Source organism: Camelus dromedarius, chromosome 24 (genome assembly GCF_036321535.1).
Source record: "Camelus dromedarius isolate mCamDro1 chromosome 24, mCamDro1.pat, whole genome shotgun sequence".
In the NCBI taxonomy this organism is placed as follows: Eukaryota; Metazoa; Chordata; class Mammalia; order Artiodactyla; family Camelidae; genus Camelus; species Camelus dromedarius.
This window is the reverse complement of record NC_087459.1, coordinates 22,704,446-22,721,953: the sequence shown is the minus strand read 5'-3', so window position 1 is coordinate 22,721,953 and position 17,508 is coordinate 22,704,446. Positions and strand designations below refer to the sequence as shown.

Here is a 17,508-nt window from a genome sequence, read left to right as displayed (position 1 = left end):
CTGGTTTTTTATAACTTCCATTTCTTTGCTGAGATTTTTTTTTTCATTTGTTTCAAGAGACTTTGATTGCTGAAGCATTTTTATGACAGCTGCTTTAAAATCCTTGTCAGATGATTCCACCATCTGATTCATCTGGCGTTGGAGTCAGTTCATTATCTTTTTTTGCTCAAGTTGTGATATTCATCATTCCTGGTATGACAGGTGATTTTTCTTATTGCATCCTAGACATTCTGTCTGCTCTGTTAGGAGACTCTGGATCCCATTTCATTCCTTCACTTCAGCAGGCATTTAAGGCACCTTGCTTAGGCTGAGTGTGCAGGTCCGGGACTACTTTTGCATACTGCGGCTCCAATGGCAGTTTCATTTTCAGAGGCTTTGCGATATAATTTTGCTTGGGCTCCCGCGGATCTCTGCTGGTACCACCAGAGAGGATGAAAGGGGTCTCTCCAGAGCGACCACATGGGGTCTTTCAGTGGAGGGGAGTCTCAGGCCAGCAGTCTCCCAGGGTAGGCGGCTGGTGTGGCAGAGTCCCTCTGCTCGATGGCCCCCGGCAGCCCCGCTAACTCTGAGGAGGAGACGGGAGTCTCAGGACACAAGGACAAAGAGGCTTCCTCAGCTGGGCCACTTCTTGTGGTGGGGTTCCTCTTGCCAGTGCCAGCCAGCCACACGGCACCTCTCGCTGGGGGGAGGCACTCTCAGGCCCAGCAGGGACGGAGAACACTTCACAGGCCAGGCCAGCGGCTGCAGGAGCAAGGCGGTGAGAAGGGCGCCTCTCTCCTTCCTCTTTCACCTGGCCCCTGGTACTCCCCAGCAGGGGAGGGGAGCTGCAGGCCCAGCGGGGAAGGAGAGCACCCGTCCCAGCTGTTTACTGTTGGTGGGCCTCCCAACTGGCCTCCTTTGCCAGTGGTTCTAGGCTCACCTGGACCTGGCAGAGGGACTCCCAACGTATTAGGGAGGAATGAGCCTAACTGAGCGGCCTTCTGTTGCAGATTAAGGATCAGTAAACACAGGGTCTGGGTTGCCTTCTTCTTTAAGATCCTGCTGCTCCGTTGTTACTCCAGTCATGGGGTCCCAAACCAGTCAGCCTACCTCTTACCCCACTCCACAGTTCTTGTCTGGTTGCCTCTTGTGTTTTCCAGAGTTTAGGGCTGTTAATCTAGCAGAAAGGAGCAAGGAGAAAAGGCTTTATGCCATCTCGTCCAGACTGGAAGTCTTCAGACGCTACATTTTGAAAGGAAGTGCCCCCACACCTGAAAATTAATAGATAAGCAGGGTGGAAAAGAAAAGTACCTGAGAGTAATGCATGCTTAGAATTAAAACTGTTCATGCTATGAACCTAGGAGGAAAAAACTTACAGATAGCCTCCGATACATTAATTCATGAATTCTTATCCTCGAGGCAAACAAGAGCCTGAGAAAAATACAACTGCAGCCCAGTAGATCCACACTGAATGCACACAGGACGCCACTGACAGACAGGCTCTGTGTATATCAGCCTGGCAGGGATGGGGAATGGAGGTGGGCTGTTGGGAGACAATTCTCTGTGGGTCTCTTTCTGACTGTCTTATAAGCAGAGCCCTCACTGCCCTTACTCTAGACTACCTTTCCAAAAATGTTTTATATAGTAGATAGCCTTGGAAGACACAGTGTTTCTCTCTCTGGAGCAAATGACAGGTAGGTTTACTGTCCAGTATGATGAAGAAGGGTCCCTCTAGGGCAAAGGTCAAGCAGGATTATTGCCAATTATAAAAGATTCATGTTCCCTAAGCCTGGGCCTCCTTTCCTATAACGTATCTGCAGATGTTACACCTGGCCTTCCTGGTCCTGCTTTTATGGGAACTGGGGCTTAGCTACCAGAACAAATGATGGTATGCTATTCCTTCGAGTAATAAACTGTACTTGCCTTCTGCCAGCATCCATGAAACCGCGGCAGGCTAACTTGCTAGCCTGCAAGTTAGGTAAAATTTCAGACTCTTCAATTTTTGACAGGGGATGGAGAGCTCAATGCAAAGGTCAATAAAACTGCAGCCCAGGGGCCAAACCCAGTCCACTGCCTGCTTCTGTAAGTAAAGTTTTGTTGGAATACTGTCCCCGACTTCATTTACTTACACCTCTGGCTGCTCTGGGGCTACAATGGCAGAGGTAAAAAGTTGCAATAAGACAGGACCACAAACCTTAAAAAGTCACCATCTGGCCCCTTGAGAAAAGGTTTGCTAACTCCTGATTTAGATATTTATTTCATACTACAGAGCAAAATCAATTCTAAACTGGTTAAACAAACTGTTAAAAAAGTACAAACAGGAGGAAGATCTAGGGAAGACAGAGGAGCAGGAAGCACCAGGAATCCATCTCCCCACCTGGACAACTGCACTGGCAGAAGCTGTCTGATATGACTAGTTGGAACTCTGGAGTCTGCTGAAGGCTTGCATTTTCCAGGGAAAACCTTAGGTTAATTTTGGTCAACTTTAGATCCTAGCACGGTAGGAACTACCCAACCCCACCCCATAGCCGCGTGGCAGGCAGCTGTGCACGTGTTCCTGGAACAGCTGCGCACAGCTTTTGGCAGCTAGGGTAGGTAAAAAGGACCCTCTCCTCCAAATACTGGGGATCTGTGCTCTGACTAATGCTTCCGATCACAGAGGTACAAAGAGGTGGGCAGTCCTTGTGCTGGACCTTCCCCCATTTTTGCCAGCCCTTCCCCCCACAGCTAAGTGACTTTCAGGAGATTTAAAGGGCTCTTCTCTCTTATTACACCCCATTCGCTTCATTTTTTACTTTTTCGCTTTCTGGGGCCAGATATTAAAGACTTGGACATTCAAAAAAATTTCACATGTGAGGAAAAGCAGAAAGTAACTGCACATGCCCAAAGAAAGAGTAGGAAAAGGCTTAAGAAGACGTTACGTTTACACCTTGACCGGATCCTCAGTAGAGACAGCCTACCAAAGATTAACTAATTAATTAGCGAGCTCTCGGGAAGAGGGAAGAATCTGATTTCCAGAGTTACCACATTACTCCAGTGTTCAACAAAAAGAAACATCACGAGGCATACAAAGAAACAGGAAAGGATGACCCATTCAAAGGAAAAACATAATTCAACAGACTCTGTGCCTCAAAGATAGTTTATGGCAGATATATTAGACAGACTTTAAAACAGCTGTCCTAAAGATACTCAAAAACTAAAGGAAGATGTGGAGAAAGTCAAGAAGAGGATGTATGAAGCAATAGAAATATCAATAAATAGATAAAAATCCTAAAAAGAACCCCCCCCTCAAAAAATTCTGGAGCTGAAAAGTAAAATTATAGAAATGCAGAATTCACAAGAGGGAGTCAAAGGCATATTTGAGCAGACAGAGGAATCAGTGAACTTGAAGATAAGGCAATGGAAGTTATCGAGGATGAAGTGTAGAAAGGAAAAAGAATGAAGAAAAGTGAAGAGAACCCATGGGACCTGTGGACCATCACCAAGCAGAACTTACACACTGTGGGTATCCCAGGAGAAGAGAGAAGAGAGGTCAGAGAGAATATATGAAGAAATAATGGCTGAAAACGTCCCAAATATCCCTAATATAATATACCTAAACCTTACACATACCTAAATACCTAAATATAAACACATACCTAAATATAAACACCAAGAAGCTCAACAAAACTCCAAGTAAGACAAACTCAAAAAGATCCACGCTGACACATTTTATAATCAAACTTTCAAAAGACAAAGAGTGAATCTTGAAAGTGGCGAGAGAGAAGTGATTCATCACATAAGAGAGGTCATCAGAAACTCTGGAGGCTGGAACACAGTGGGCAGATAAATTCAAAGCGCTAAAAGAAAAAGACTGTCAACCTAGAATCCTATATTTTGCAAAACCATCCTTCAAAAGTGATGGAGAAATCAAGACAGTCCCAGATGAGCAAAAGCTGAGACAGACCCTGACTACTAGACTTGCCCTGCAAGAAGTGCTCGGGGGAGTCCTATAGGTGAAACGAAAGGCAGGAGACAGTACCGCAAAGCTCCATGGGGAAATGAAGATCTCAATAAAGGGAAACACATGGGCAATTACAGGAGTCGTATTATTGTAACAGTAGTCTGACTGTACTTTTTGTTTTCTACGTGATTTAAGAGAATAATACCTTTGGAGAGAAAAAGCAATTATTAGTGCAAGAGCTAGTATTAGCGTAACTTTGGTTTGTAACTCCAAGTCTCGCTTTCTACATAATATAGAAGGTTCATGTATTTAAAGGAATTATTCATTCATGTTTGGGGGCTCACGATGTATAAGGATGTAATTTTTGTGACATCAACAACCAAAAGCGGTGGGGACCAGGGCTGGGAAGGAGCAGAGGTTTTGTATTTTACTTAAGTTATGCTGCTATAAATTCAACATCAACAACCAAAAGCGGTGGGGACAGGGCTGGGAAGGAGCAGAGGTTTTGTATTTTACTGAAGTTATGCTGCTATAAATTCAAATTAGAGTGTTATAACTTTAAGATGTTAACTGTAATCCCCATGGTAACAAATAAAACAGCTACAGAATATACACAAAAGGATATTAGGAAATTTAAGTATTTCACTACAAAAAAATCAACTAAACACCAAAGAAGACAGGAATGCAGGAAATGAGGGATAATATAGCAACAGTACATAAAGAGGAAAAAAAAAAAAAGACAGTGCAATGATAGATCTAAGTCTCTCCTTAACAATAACCACTTCAAATATAAATAGATTAAACTTTCCAATCAAAAGACAAATATTGGCTTTTGATTAAATGGAAAAAAACACATGATGCAACTCCATGCTGTCTATAAAAGACTCGCTTTACATCCAAAGACATATATGGGTTAGAAATTTAAGGATGGAAAAAGATAGTAACCAAATCGTAACCAAAAGAGAGCAGATAAAATAGACTTCAAATCAAAAAAGGTTAGAAGACACAAAGAAGGGTATTACATGTTAATGAAAAGTTCAATACAATAAGAAGATATAACAATTATAACTATTTACACACCTAATGACAGACCCTGAAAATACATAAAGCAGACAGAAATGGACCGAATTGAAGGGAGAAACAGACAACTCTATAACAATAACTGGAGACCTCACTACACCACTCAAAAAAATGGAGGAAAAAACAGACAGAATATAAGTAAGAAAATATAGGACTGACACAACACAAAACAATACACCAACTAGATCCAACAGACGTATGCAGAACACTCCATCCAACAATAACAGCGTATACATTCTTCATAGGTGCACATGGGACAACTTCCAAAATAGATCATATGTTAGGCCACAATGTAAGTCTTAAAAGATTTTCAAAGACAGATATTATACAAAGTATCTTCTACAACCACAATGGGATGGAGTCAGAAATCAGCAGCATCAAGAAAACTGGAAAGTTCACAAAATTGTAAAAATTAACCAACATACTTTTCTAAACAACCAATGGATCAAAGAAGAAATCACAGGGAAATGAGAAAATACTTAGAGATGAATGAAAATGAAAACACAAACATACCAAAACCTATGGAACACAGCAAAAGCAGGGCCAAGGGGGAAATTTATAGCTATAAATGTTTCCATTAAGTATAAAAAACTCAAATCTACAACCTAACTTTACAACTTAAGGGATCAGAAAAAGAAGAATGAACTAACCCAAAGCTAGCAGAAGGAATGCAATAATGAAGAGCAGAGCAGAGATAAACAAGAGAGAAAAGAGAAAAATAACAGAAAAATCAATGAAGCAAAAAGCTGGTCCTTCAAAAAGATCAACAAAATCAACAAAGCAAGATGAACTAAGAAAATAAGAGAGAAGACTCAAATTACCTAAAATCGGAAATGAATGGAAGGACATTACTACAGAAGTAAAAGTATGTAAGAGTGGTATGAACAACTGTATGCCAAAAAATTGGATAATCTGACATTCAGGACAAATTTCTAGAAACACAAAACCAAGGCCAAACCACAAAGAATCAGAAAACCTGAATAAACCTATCACTAGTAAGGAGACTGAATCAGCAATCAAAAATCTCCCAACAACAACAAACAAAGCTCTGGACCTGATGGCTTCACCTGTGAATTCTACTAAACATTTAAATAGCTAATACCAATCAAAAATGGACAAACCACTTGAATAGACATTTCTCCAAAGAAGATACATAAATGACCAATAAACACATGAAAAGATGCTCAACATCACTAACCATTTGGGAAATGTAAGTCAGAACTACAATGAGCTATTGCCTCATATGCATTAGGATTGCTACTATAAGTCAAAAAGAAAAACAAAGAACAAGAAAAAGAAAACAACCAGTGTTGATAAAGATGTGGAGAAATTGGCACCCCTGTGCACTGCTGGTGAGAAAGTAAAATGGTACAGCTTCTGTGTAGAACAGTATGGCGATTCCTCAAAAAAAAATTAAAAATAGAATTACCATATAACCCAGCAATTCTACTTCTGGGTATACACCCAAAAAAATTGAAAGCAGGATCTCAAAGAGATATTTGTATACCCATGTCCATAGCAGCATTATTCACAATAACTAAAACATGGAATCAACCAAAAATGTCCATTAAATCGATAAAGAAAAATGTGGTATACACATACAATGAAATATTATTTAGCAATATTCCTCAACATGGATGAACCTTGAGGACATTATGCTAAGTGAAATAAGCCAGTCACAAAAAGACCAATACTGTATGATTCCACTTATATGAGCTACTCAGAGTGGTAAAAATCAGAGAGAGAAATTATAAGGGTGGTTGACATTTTTATTTATTTTTATCCATTTAATGTTACCTTTGTGTTTTCTTCTGCTTTTTTAAGGTTATAGAATTCTTTCTCACCCATGAATTTGGAAAATAGTCACTTCTGTCTTTGTTTATACTTATTTCTTGGAGACTAATTTTTATTGGGTTAAAATAAACATGAAGTTTATCATCTTAACCATTTTTAAGTGCATCGCTAAGTGGTACTAAATACATGGGTCAGTGGTAGTTAACCTTCTAAAGTCATCCTCAGGGTAAAGGCAGAGGATCTCAAAACAGACTGAAGGGAGAGGGAGTAAATACATCCTCCCTTTTACGAGTAATGGTTGCAACACGTTAGGCAGGAGCAAATGTTCTGTTTATATTATCATTTGAAACATAAATATAACTGGAAAGGTGTGTATAGATGCTGAAAATCCAAAGAGGTAGACTGCATGTCAACACTCAGGCCTGTGCCTGCCTGCCTTCTGGACAGGAGTTCAGAAGCCCTAATACTGTATTTCTCAGATTCCCTTGTCTGAAGGACTCTGATTTTTTTTTTTAATTGAAGTGCAGTCAGTTACAATGTGTCAATTTCTGGTGTACAGCACAATGTCCCAGTCATGCATATACATACATATATTCATTTTCAAATTCTTCTTCATTAGAGGTTATTACAAGATATTGAACATAGTTCCCTGTGCCATACAGAAGAAACTTTTTTTAATCTATTTTTATATATAGTGGCTAACATTTGTAAATCTCAAACTCCTAAATTTACCCCTTCCCACCCCCTTTCCCCAGTAACCATAAGATTGTTTACTAAGTCTGCGAGTCTGTTTCTGTTTTGTAGATGAGTTCATTGTGTCCTTCTTTTTTTTTTTTTTTTAGATAACACATATGAGTGATATCATATGATATTTTTTGTTCTCTTCAGGATTCTGATTTAGACTCCACCAATGAGAGGCACTTATGCAAGATTTAGATGGCAAGAAAGGAGAAACCATTATTCCTCGCCGGCAGCAGCTGGCAGACACAAGGGCGCACAACAAACACTGAGTCTGCAGCAGCATCCAAACGAGCTCCCAGGACACATTTGCTTTAATGCTGCCAGCGTCTCAGGTCACTTAAAGCGGTGTCCTGTGAGTCCGGCACTTTGTGATTTTCTCAAAGCAAGAGGCAGTTCTCTCTGACCTTCACTACCCCAGGCCTTTCAATGGCTTTGTAAGCATTCAGTTAATTTACTTTATTAAATCTGCTCTTGCTAAAATACCCAGGGCGATTTGTTTTCCTGACTGGTACAGGTGGGTAGGATTTAGAGTGGGGAAGAGAAGCAGCACATGAAGTATGAAGGTTAAAACAAAAAACAAAGTTGAACAAGTGGATCAGAACCACACTAAGCAGGGTCTTCCTTCCTTTATATAACTCTTTCATTGGGGGAAAAAAAAAAGCTTACTAAACAATTATTACCTGCCAGGCTCTGGTTTTGTTACTGGAAAGAAAAACAAAGACTCTTAGGTTGGGGAGGAGCTCTGTTCCTTAGGGAGGGGAGGAGGCAGATAACAAACAGGATATAATCTATTCAGTGGTCATAAGTGCTGTGGAGAAGCTCCAAGCAGTGTAAGAGGGTAAGAAGGAAGGCTGTTATTTTATACAAGGCGGTCAAGGGACAGCGTCTTTGAGAGAGGCTCTTTGCGCAGAGATCTAAGAGAGTGGACAGAGCCCAAAAAGCTAGGGAGGAGTTGAGTGCAGTGTATTCAGGGAACAGCAAGAAAGCCTGAATGATTACTTGAAACTGAACTTACTTGGGGGCTGCCTATCATTTCTGAATCTCACTCTGAAACCATCGCTAGAGGTCCACCTCACTTCCCTCAGCCACTCTTCCCACCACTTCTATTTCCATTCCATTCTCTGTTCCCATTATGACTTAAAGGATATGGCCCACAAAGGTTTGCTATGAATTAGAAACACAATGTAGCTCTCAACAAGATGTGGAATTTCAAGACAGGTGATACATTTTCTGTCACAAGTCATCACTACCCTTCCCAAGTCACAACATAGGACACTGTTCTGATTCAACGACTATAAATGAGAACTCACTTATTTGCAAGCATACCCTACTTTCTTTTTCTGTTTTGATAGTCTATAATTTGCTGGCTTGTCAGCCCTATTTCAATTAGGTTATTTTTTCGGCTGTTTAAAAATAATCTTACAGGCCATTATGAAGTATTAAATACCTTGCTATACCGTAGGACATTCATATAAATTAGTTGACAGACCTAAACACAAAAGTTAAAACTACATATAAAGCTTCCAGCAGAAAACACAGAATATCTTTGTGGCTTTAAAGTTGGCAAACATTTCTTAATATACAAAAACCACGAGTCATAAAGGGAAAAATGATAAGGGGGAGGGTACAGCTCAAGTGGTAGAGTGCATGCTTAGCATGCACGAGGTCCTGGGTCCAATCCCCAGTACATCCATTAAAAAATAATTAAATAAATAAACCTCATTACCCCCCCCAAAAAAAACCCTGAAAATAAATAAATACATGTTTTTTTTAAATGATAAACTGGATTTTATTCAAATTGAAAACTTCAAAATACACCATTAGGGAAATGGACAAGGAAGCCACAGACTAGGAGAAAACAACTCAATTTGGGTAAAATATTTGAACAGACACTTCACAAGTATGAAAGACCAACATGCACATGAAGGGTACCCCTCATCATCAGTAGTCACCAGCAAAATGTACATTAAAACTAACTGGTATCACTTCACACTCATCAGAATGGTTCAAATTAAAAAGGGTTGTAAATACCACATCATGGTGAGAATCTTCACAGCAACGTTCACAAATTGCTGATGCGAGTATAAAGCAGTCCAGCCACACTGAACACAGACTGGGAGTTTGTTATAAATACATACCTACCTCGCAGCCCTACTGCTAGGTGTGTACCCAAATGAAACTGAAACATTTGTTCTAAAAAAGGCAATGTACATGAAAAAATATATATATACATAATGCTATACACTAGAAACTAATACATCATTGTAAATCAACTGTACTTCAATTTTTAAAAAAAGCTTTGTACAAAAATGTTTATAGCAGTTTTACTCATGATCGCCAAAAACTGAACGTAACCAAAACATCTATCAACAGATTAAAACCCGTGGTATGTTCATACCACTAAATAGGATTCAGGAATAGAAAAGAATGAACTACTGATACACACTACAACGTGGATGAATCTCAGAAACACTATGTTGAGTTTAAGAAGCCACCTGCAAAACACTACGCATTGTATGATTCTGTTCACGTGAAATTCTACAACAGGCAAAACTGAACCACAGTAACAAGAACAACTGTTGCCTGGCTGTTGGGGAGGGGACACTGACTCGGAATGGGCACAAGTGAGCTTATCCGGGTGAGGAAGATAGTCTATATCTTAACTCAGGTGGGGGATGAGGGTTTTTTACCTCTATCATCAAATATGCTGAACTCTTTTAACGTATCCAAAATCATTACAGTTTATTAAATGTAAATTATACCTTTAAAACGGCAAAATTCACTGACTACATATAACAGCCATATAAAAGTTGCATAAAATAGAAATAACATTTGAATAAAAACAAATACCTTTGTCCACCTGCAAAGCTTCACCCCAGAGTGGCTCCCAATCAACTGATAACCTGAATGAAAAAAAACAGGGAACACAAAATTGCATTGATTCAAAGTCTCATATCAAGAAGTGATTACATAACTGCAGCAAAATCATTTTTTTTTTTTACTTAAATAATGATAGACAACAACCCAATGGCAGGAAACATTAGAAGTTTCATTCACCAGGATGATAAAACTATCTAAAATGTGTATGCATCTAACAACATAGATTCAAAATACATAAAGAAACAACAGGCCAATTCAAAATCATAAGGAGAGATTTTAAGATCTCGCAGTATCCAACAGGTCTCATAGACCAAAAGCTCAGTAGGACTCTAAGATCTGAAGCAACACAGTAAACCTGATCAAGAACACAGACAGCACTGCACTCAACAGCTACAGGATGCACATGCTTGTCAAGGACCCAAGGAATATTTATATAAATGAACCATACGCTGAGCCATACGAGTCATTTCAAATGAACGACTGAGGAACTCCCCATCAATCATCTTCCCAAAAAAGACAAAGAACCAGATGAGGTACAGGGGATTCAAATAAAGAAATACTGTCCCTAAAAGCAGAAAAATCAGATTCTAGGAACCTGACATGAATCCTCAGCACCACCCACAACCTATCATTTACGTTTTTTGAGCCATGTGAGACATGAAAAGCCACGACCAAGCAATCACATTTTCTTTTTTTAAAAAACTAGCAGAGCAAACAAGTAGAACACTCTGATTTCAGAAGCATTTAATAAACTTTCTCATGAGGCTTCAAGTAATAAGTCACAATTATCATGAGTCTCTTGCACAAAAAGACTCCTGACTTGCAGACAAGTGAGGTGAATGGGAAAATGCAGTCCGGACGATGGCATAAGTGGATCAGCGGCTGGTTGAACATCCATATTCACAGCCTGATGATTAATGGAACAATGTCAATTTGGATTACAAGTCTCCAGTGGCAACACTACAGGGCTTTGTCTTTTATCCTCTTCCACATTTACGTAAACATCTTGCATATAAATAAAGCACTGCTTTTCTGCTTGAAGATGGAACTGAGTCCAACTGAATAGCTAATCTTAGATGCAGAATAAGCATTTAAAAGATTCCCAGAGAAAATTCAAGTTCTTCTTTTGGACTCCTACATTGTATATTGTTCATACCACTACCGTAGAAATCATACTCTATTTTCCCTCCCAAGATACAAAGAGCGGTGATCTGAGAGAGATGGAACACAAACAAGGTTGAGCTCTACCATTACCGAGCTTACTGCCCTGAAAGTTCTAGGCTGTGCAGCAGGGCAAGGTGGGCAACCCAAGCAGAGCTCCGTATTTGCCCTGAGTTGAGGACAAGGATGTAGAGTCTGGAGAGCCCCCATGGCTAGAGTTTGCAGGACTGAGTCCTAGAGGGACAAAAGCTACACAGAGATTGGACTCAAGAGTCTGTAGAAGATTCCTATAAGTATTTGCCTGCATACTGCTTAGTGCATATTTGAGGGAAAAACCACCCAATAATGGGGAAGAACCATCTAAAAGGATGAGAGGTATGCCTGGGACCGACAGCCATTTGGGAATGGTGCTTGTTCCTACCAGTAAGACAGAAAACCTCAAGGTTAGCAAGGCACTGAGCAGAGTACACAGAAGTGTTTTGCCTCAATGTTGGGGGAAAAAATTAGCTGTATACTGAGCCGGCTCTAATCTCACCCAACAAATCATAAAAGCAAGATTAAAAGCCTCAAGCTGTTTCCAAGCAACTTATCTTTGTCCCAGAGCAAAGCTCAAAAATGTTCATAGGAATATAAAAATCGCTAGCATTCAGTAAGATAAAATTAGATCTGGCATCCAATCAAAGATTACCAAGCACGCAAAAAGACAGGAAAACATGACCAATAATGAAAATAATTTAGCAACCAAAACAGACCCAGAAATGACACAGATGTTAGCAGGTAAGGACATTAAAACAGTCATAATTGCATTCCATAGGCTCCAAAAGTAGAGACATGAAAGACATAAAAAGACCCAAACTGAACTTCTAGAGATAAAAAATACAATGTCTAAGCTGAAAAATACACGATGTAGAATTAATGGAAGATTAGACATTAGAGAAGAAAAGATTACGAACTTTAAAAGAATACATAGCAATAGAAGCTATCCAAAAATGAAGAGCAAGACAGAAAAATAATTTTTAAAAGTGAAAAGTGCATCATTGAGCTGTGGGTCAAATTTAAGTGGCCTATTATTACACATGGAATTGGAGTCCCGGGTGGGGGAGGGGGGAATAAAAATATTTGACAAAACAATGGCCAAAAGTTGTCCAAATCTGATTAAAAGTATACATCTCCAGAACCAAGAAGCTCAACAAATCCTAAGCAAAAGAAACATGAAGAAAACTACACAAAGACACATTATGATTCAACTGCTCAAAACCAGTAATTAAAAGAAAACCGTAAAAGCAGCAAGGGGGAAAAAACATTACATTCAAATGAACAAACAAAAGACGGCTGCAGAGCCCTCATGAGAAACAATGTCAGCAAGCAGGCAGTGGAACAACACCCTTAAAGCAAAAACCAAAAAAGATAAGCTGCCAACCTACAGTTCTATAACCATCCAAAAATGCCCTCCAAAGGAGAGCAAGATAAAGTCTTTTTCAGATAAACAAAAACAAATAATTCATCACCAGCACACCCCCATTACAGGAAGCGCTAAAAGAGGTCCCTCACGCGGAAAGAAAAGGCCCTCAGACAGAACACGGAGCAGCACAAAGGAATGAAAAGTTCCAACAGTGCTAACCGTAAGAGTCAATATATAGGATTTTTTCTAATTATTTGTATCTTTAATAGACAATTGACTATTTAAACCAAAAGAATAACAATGTAGTACAGGGCATATGTAACACACGTTAAAGTAAAACGTATGGTAACAGTTGCACAGAGGTTGAGAGGGGGAACAGAAGTATACTGAAGGCGCCTCTACTCTGCGTGAAGTGGTAAAGCACCACTCAGATATTCCGCGATCCGTGATTCGGTGTTGCAGAAAACCTCAAGCAACAGCTAAATAATGAAACAGTGCCATAGCTAGTAAGCCAACAAAGGATACGGAACAGAATCACTAAAAACAAATATTAATCTCAAACAAGGCAGAAAAACAAGAAATCAAGGGAAACAATCTACATGAGACAGGCAGAAAACAAGCAACAAGATAACATTTAAACCTATCATAAAGTCACTTTAAATAGTCTACTCTAATTGAAAGGTGTATATATTTCTATGTATAAAACCTGTATTCTTGTCTGTCTCCCCTAACAGTGTGAGTTCCTTGAAGGAAAAGACTTAAAAGCATCTTAAGTTCTCTGCATTGCCAGAACCGTCACATAAAAGGTTCTTAATAAATATAGAAAGAGGGAGGAAGGGTTGGAAGTCAGTCTACTCATTCCCAACTTACTACTCTCTCCTACAGGAAACCAGTATTACTATTCATTTACTCACCTACAGCCACCTTAACAAAGTATGACCACAGAAATCCAGACATACGCCTATATAAAACACTTCTAATTAACCCAGCCTAATATCATATAAGGTTTTGCCTGCATTTAATAATTTTCCCTTAATAAGCAGTGATTGTAAAGAAGCCAGTGACTGCATCTTCCATCTGCATACCTGAGCCCCACTGACGGTAAAGCAACAGCCCAATAAACCGAGCAAAGAGGGAACTTGCTGGTCCAGGAGGCCAACACACAAGTGACCCACAGAAACAAGCTGGCGACTTCTTAGTCAGTTACAGCTGCCACAACAACACAGCTGCTGAGCCAACTACAGAAGGACTTTATCTTTTTCCCTCTTGGCAATCCCTGTTTCGCGCTTCCTCTTTTAGGTGATAAATTAGCCACTTAGGAGAGCAGTATGAGAACGACTCTTGAGGGTTTTCACCTTGTTTAGTAAGGGCTTCTCGGAGAGCAGGGCTTATCATCGCTCTTCGTTCACTGGCGTCACTCTTCGCTGTGCTCCTGAAGGCACTCGTTTCCCCTTCCTGCTGCTCCTTTTCTCTCTGTATTAAAATAAAAAGTATCAAACCCAGTATTGGTAATGTGCAAGGAAAGCAGCACAACAGTCATCAGCACATAGCGTGGATAAACAGGTTCATCTCAAGCCACGAGCTACAACCCTGTTCTCTCCAAAGTGATCCCATTTCCAGTCACACAATGAGCTGAAGACATGCCAGTCTTTTTTTTTTTTTCAAGAAAAGTAACTACCTATTCAAACACATACACCCACAAAACATAAATCAACAATCCACTTATCGAGATGTCAAATAGTTTTCACAGTCTGAGTACAGACAGCTGCCTAACTTTAGCAAGTTATTTCTCGTTCAATTTCCTCATCTGAAAATGGGGGAAAGTAACATCTATGGAGAGCTGTGTTGAAGATAAAATGAAATAAAATTACCTGGCACAATGCCTGATACATAATAGGAGTTCACTAAATCAGAGCTACTGCTGGTTTTTACATCTGCAAACCCCCAAAACAAACAAACAAAAAAAACTGCTCTGAGCTGCCCAGACAGCCATCTGCTCAAAAACCAAGTTACTCCACCGCCACCACCTGCAGCCCTAATGGCCTCTTTTAGAATACCCCGTGGGGACAATCTGTCTTCACTAATAGAAAGATATCTGAAGCATAATATAAAATTGTGTTTCCTTTTGACTTTGGCCACTACAAAATTCAGCAGCACAACTCTGATCACGGTACAAGGCTTTGCATCACTCTTGTCTTATATTCTGTCAGTGACTTCACATGACAAGATGACTCGCATTTAGCCTTTACACTGATTTCTCCCTCTCTTTTTAAATCTCACTATGTGGTGTGTGTGTGTACATATATTAAAGTTACCTCAACCTCAGTGGTTTAAGTGCTAATTAATAATTCTGAGACAACACACAAAGTCCGTGTTACACTTTAAATGACACACTCATCAGATCTTACTAAGAGCTGCAGAAATCCAAAATCACTCACCTTGGCAGGAGCCCCCCTACCCAGCCCTAAGTACCCTCAGTGCCTGTCCATTTTCCAGCCCGTAGTAAATCAGAGCGCAGATTCACAGCGATGCCCTTTCTACTTAAAAATGAAAACACCTCACAGATGACATGATCTGTGTCAAACTACTACAGAAGACAGGATGCTCCTTGTTTGAAGCTAGGCAATAGGGAACAGGGATCTACTGTATCACTCCATCTACCCTTGTGAAGTTCAAAGTTCTCTGTACACAAGATGTAAAACAAGATTTAAAACAACAGAAAGTACACCAGTGAAATTCAGAATTAACTCCTCTGTCATCTCAGTTACTCTGGGGACCCCGCTGAAATAGGAAGTCAGTGAACAAGCACTTTAGAGAGTCAATGTACCAAATGAGAAACCTAAGCCCATAGTAAGTTCTATGCATCATAAAAGTCAGCATTCCAAATTACTAAATATAATCAAAATGCAAAGTTAATGGACAATTCTGCTTCTGTTAATAGAGTTCTCAACTACACATTTCCAGATGGAACTAAAAAAAAAAAATTATAAACAAATATCAATCATTTGTTCTTACCTATTATAAAAGTAATCAGTTTAATGCTGGGCATTTTATTTCAAAAAAAATTTAAAGCTGCAGTTGTTATTTTGTTAAAATATTTAAAAAGAAAAGAATCCTTTGGCTTTTTTTTTAAGTCGATTTCAGACCATAAAGCAAAGACTAGAGCTTGAAAAGAAGTCTGTGGTAGAGGAAAATGAACTAACCTTGACCTTGAGGGCATTTAAATGTCTCTGAAGTAATTCCACAGCAAGTTACCATCATTCCCTACTTATCAGGCAAGAATTGATAGTAGGAGGCAATATCTGTCCTCAAAAGCCTGTCACCTCCAAACATCACCAGCTTATAGGGGCACCCCAAAGGTAAATCCAAAACCGGACCCAGCCCATGACACTGGCCTCCAACCACTGTGCTCAGAGCTCCACCCTTATGGTTTTAAACACCCTCTTACGGTTTTAAACACAAATTTCTAACCCTTATTTAGTGAACACACTCTTAAAGAATGCCCATGGAACACGGTCTGTGTCCTATCACTAGGGAAATTATCCACCATAAAATGTGAGTGCAGCTACTCCAGATTCAATCACTTAGACACCAAGTTTACATGGAAAGAGGTCAGTGGTTATGATTCAAGGTCTTGAGCATTCAGGACAAACAACATTTATCACTCTTTCCCTCTATGGCAGTCTAGCCCTATCTCGCACCTGCAGCAGTAACTTCATTTCTGAAAAGAAATACAATTGTTCATGACACTCCCCAAGGAACTGTAAAGCCTCATTCAAATTCTAATTCTAATCTCCTAGGTGCAGACATTTCTCCCTGTTTGCCCAGAATATAACAATATAACAACTGACGTAGGACCTGTATATTTTTATTTATTTTTGTATAGCTGTTACATAGCCTAAGTAGAAATAAATGAAGATCTGAGGATTGGTCAACCTTGATTCCTCCCTCGCCTGTTCACCCATTTGACAAGTGACCAAGTTCTAAACTTTAATTCCCAATGTTTTGGTTTCTCTCTACCCACAACGCCACTGCTTCTGCCCACAGCCTTGCCTTCAACAGCCAAACTAAACAGTTTCCATCTCTCACTTCTACTTCCACCCCTTTCCAACCCCTAAACCCATCACACTTGTCTTGAAAGAAAACGCATGCCCTCTCCAGGCTGCTATTTCCTGATATACAAAAAGGAAAGCCAATTATAAGCTAACTTCCTAGGCACTTGGGAAAATTCCAGAACTCACTATTAAGTGGTCCTGGGCTTATGAGTGAGTCAGGTTGGTTCAAAGCAAGGTCTTGGGGTTGAAGAGATGTCACCTTATGTTTGGGGATAAATTAAACACTTAAAGCCTTAAAAATAATTATGAAAGGAGAACTAGCTTCATGTTATTCTGCTGCAGTGCTATGCAGCCTTATAATCGGAACTGGACACACTGAGCACCTTCTGCAAATTGAAATGTTTCTCTAGTGAGTAATTACCAAGCATCCACCACTTCTTTCTAAAACTAATGATACTCATATCACTGTCTGC

General features: G+C 39.7%; 1 protein-coding gene across 1 annotated transcript in view; it reads right to left on the bottom strand.

Annotated features, from left to right (window-relative positions):
- Positions 1 to 17,508, bottom strand: part of LOC105089694 (S-adenosyl-L-methionine-dependent tRNA 4-demethylwyosine synthase TYW1) — a 127,824-nt gene that overhangs the window by 88,862 nt on the left and 21,454 nt on the right. Inside the window, exons 8-9 of the mRNA XM_010980788.3 lie at positions 14,336 to 14,453; positions 10,388 to 10,440 (exon numbers count right to left, since the gene is read on the bottom strand). Coding sequence (XP_010979090.1) covers positions 10,388 to 10,440; positions 14,336 to 14,453 — 171 coding nt within the window. The remainder of the gene's footprint in view (positions 1 to 10,387; positions 10,441 to 14,335; positions 14,454 to 17,508) is intronic.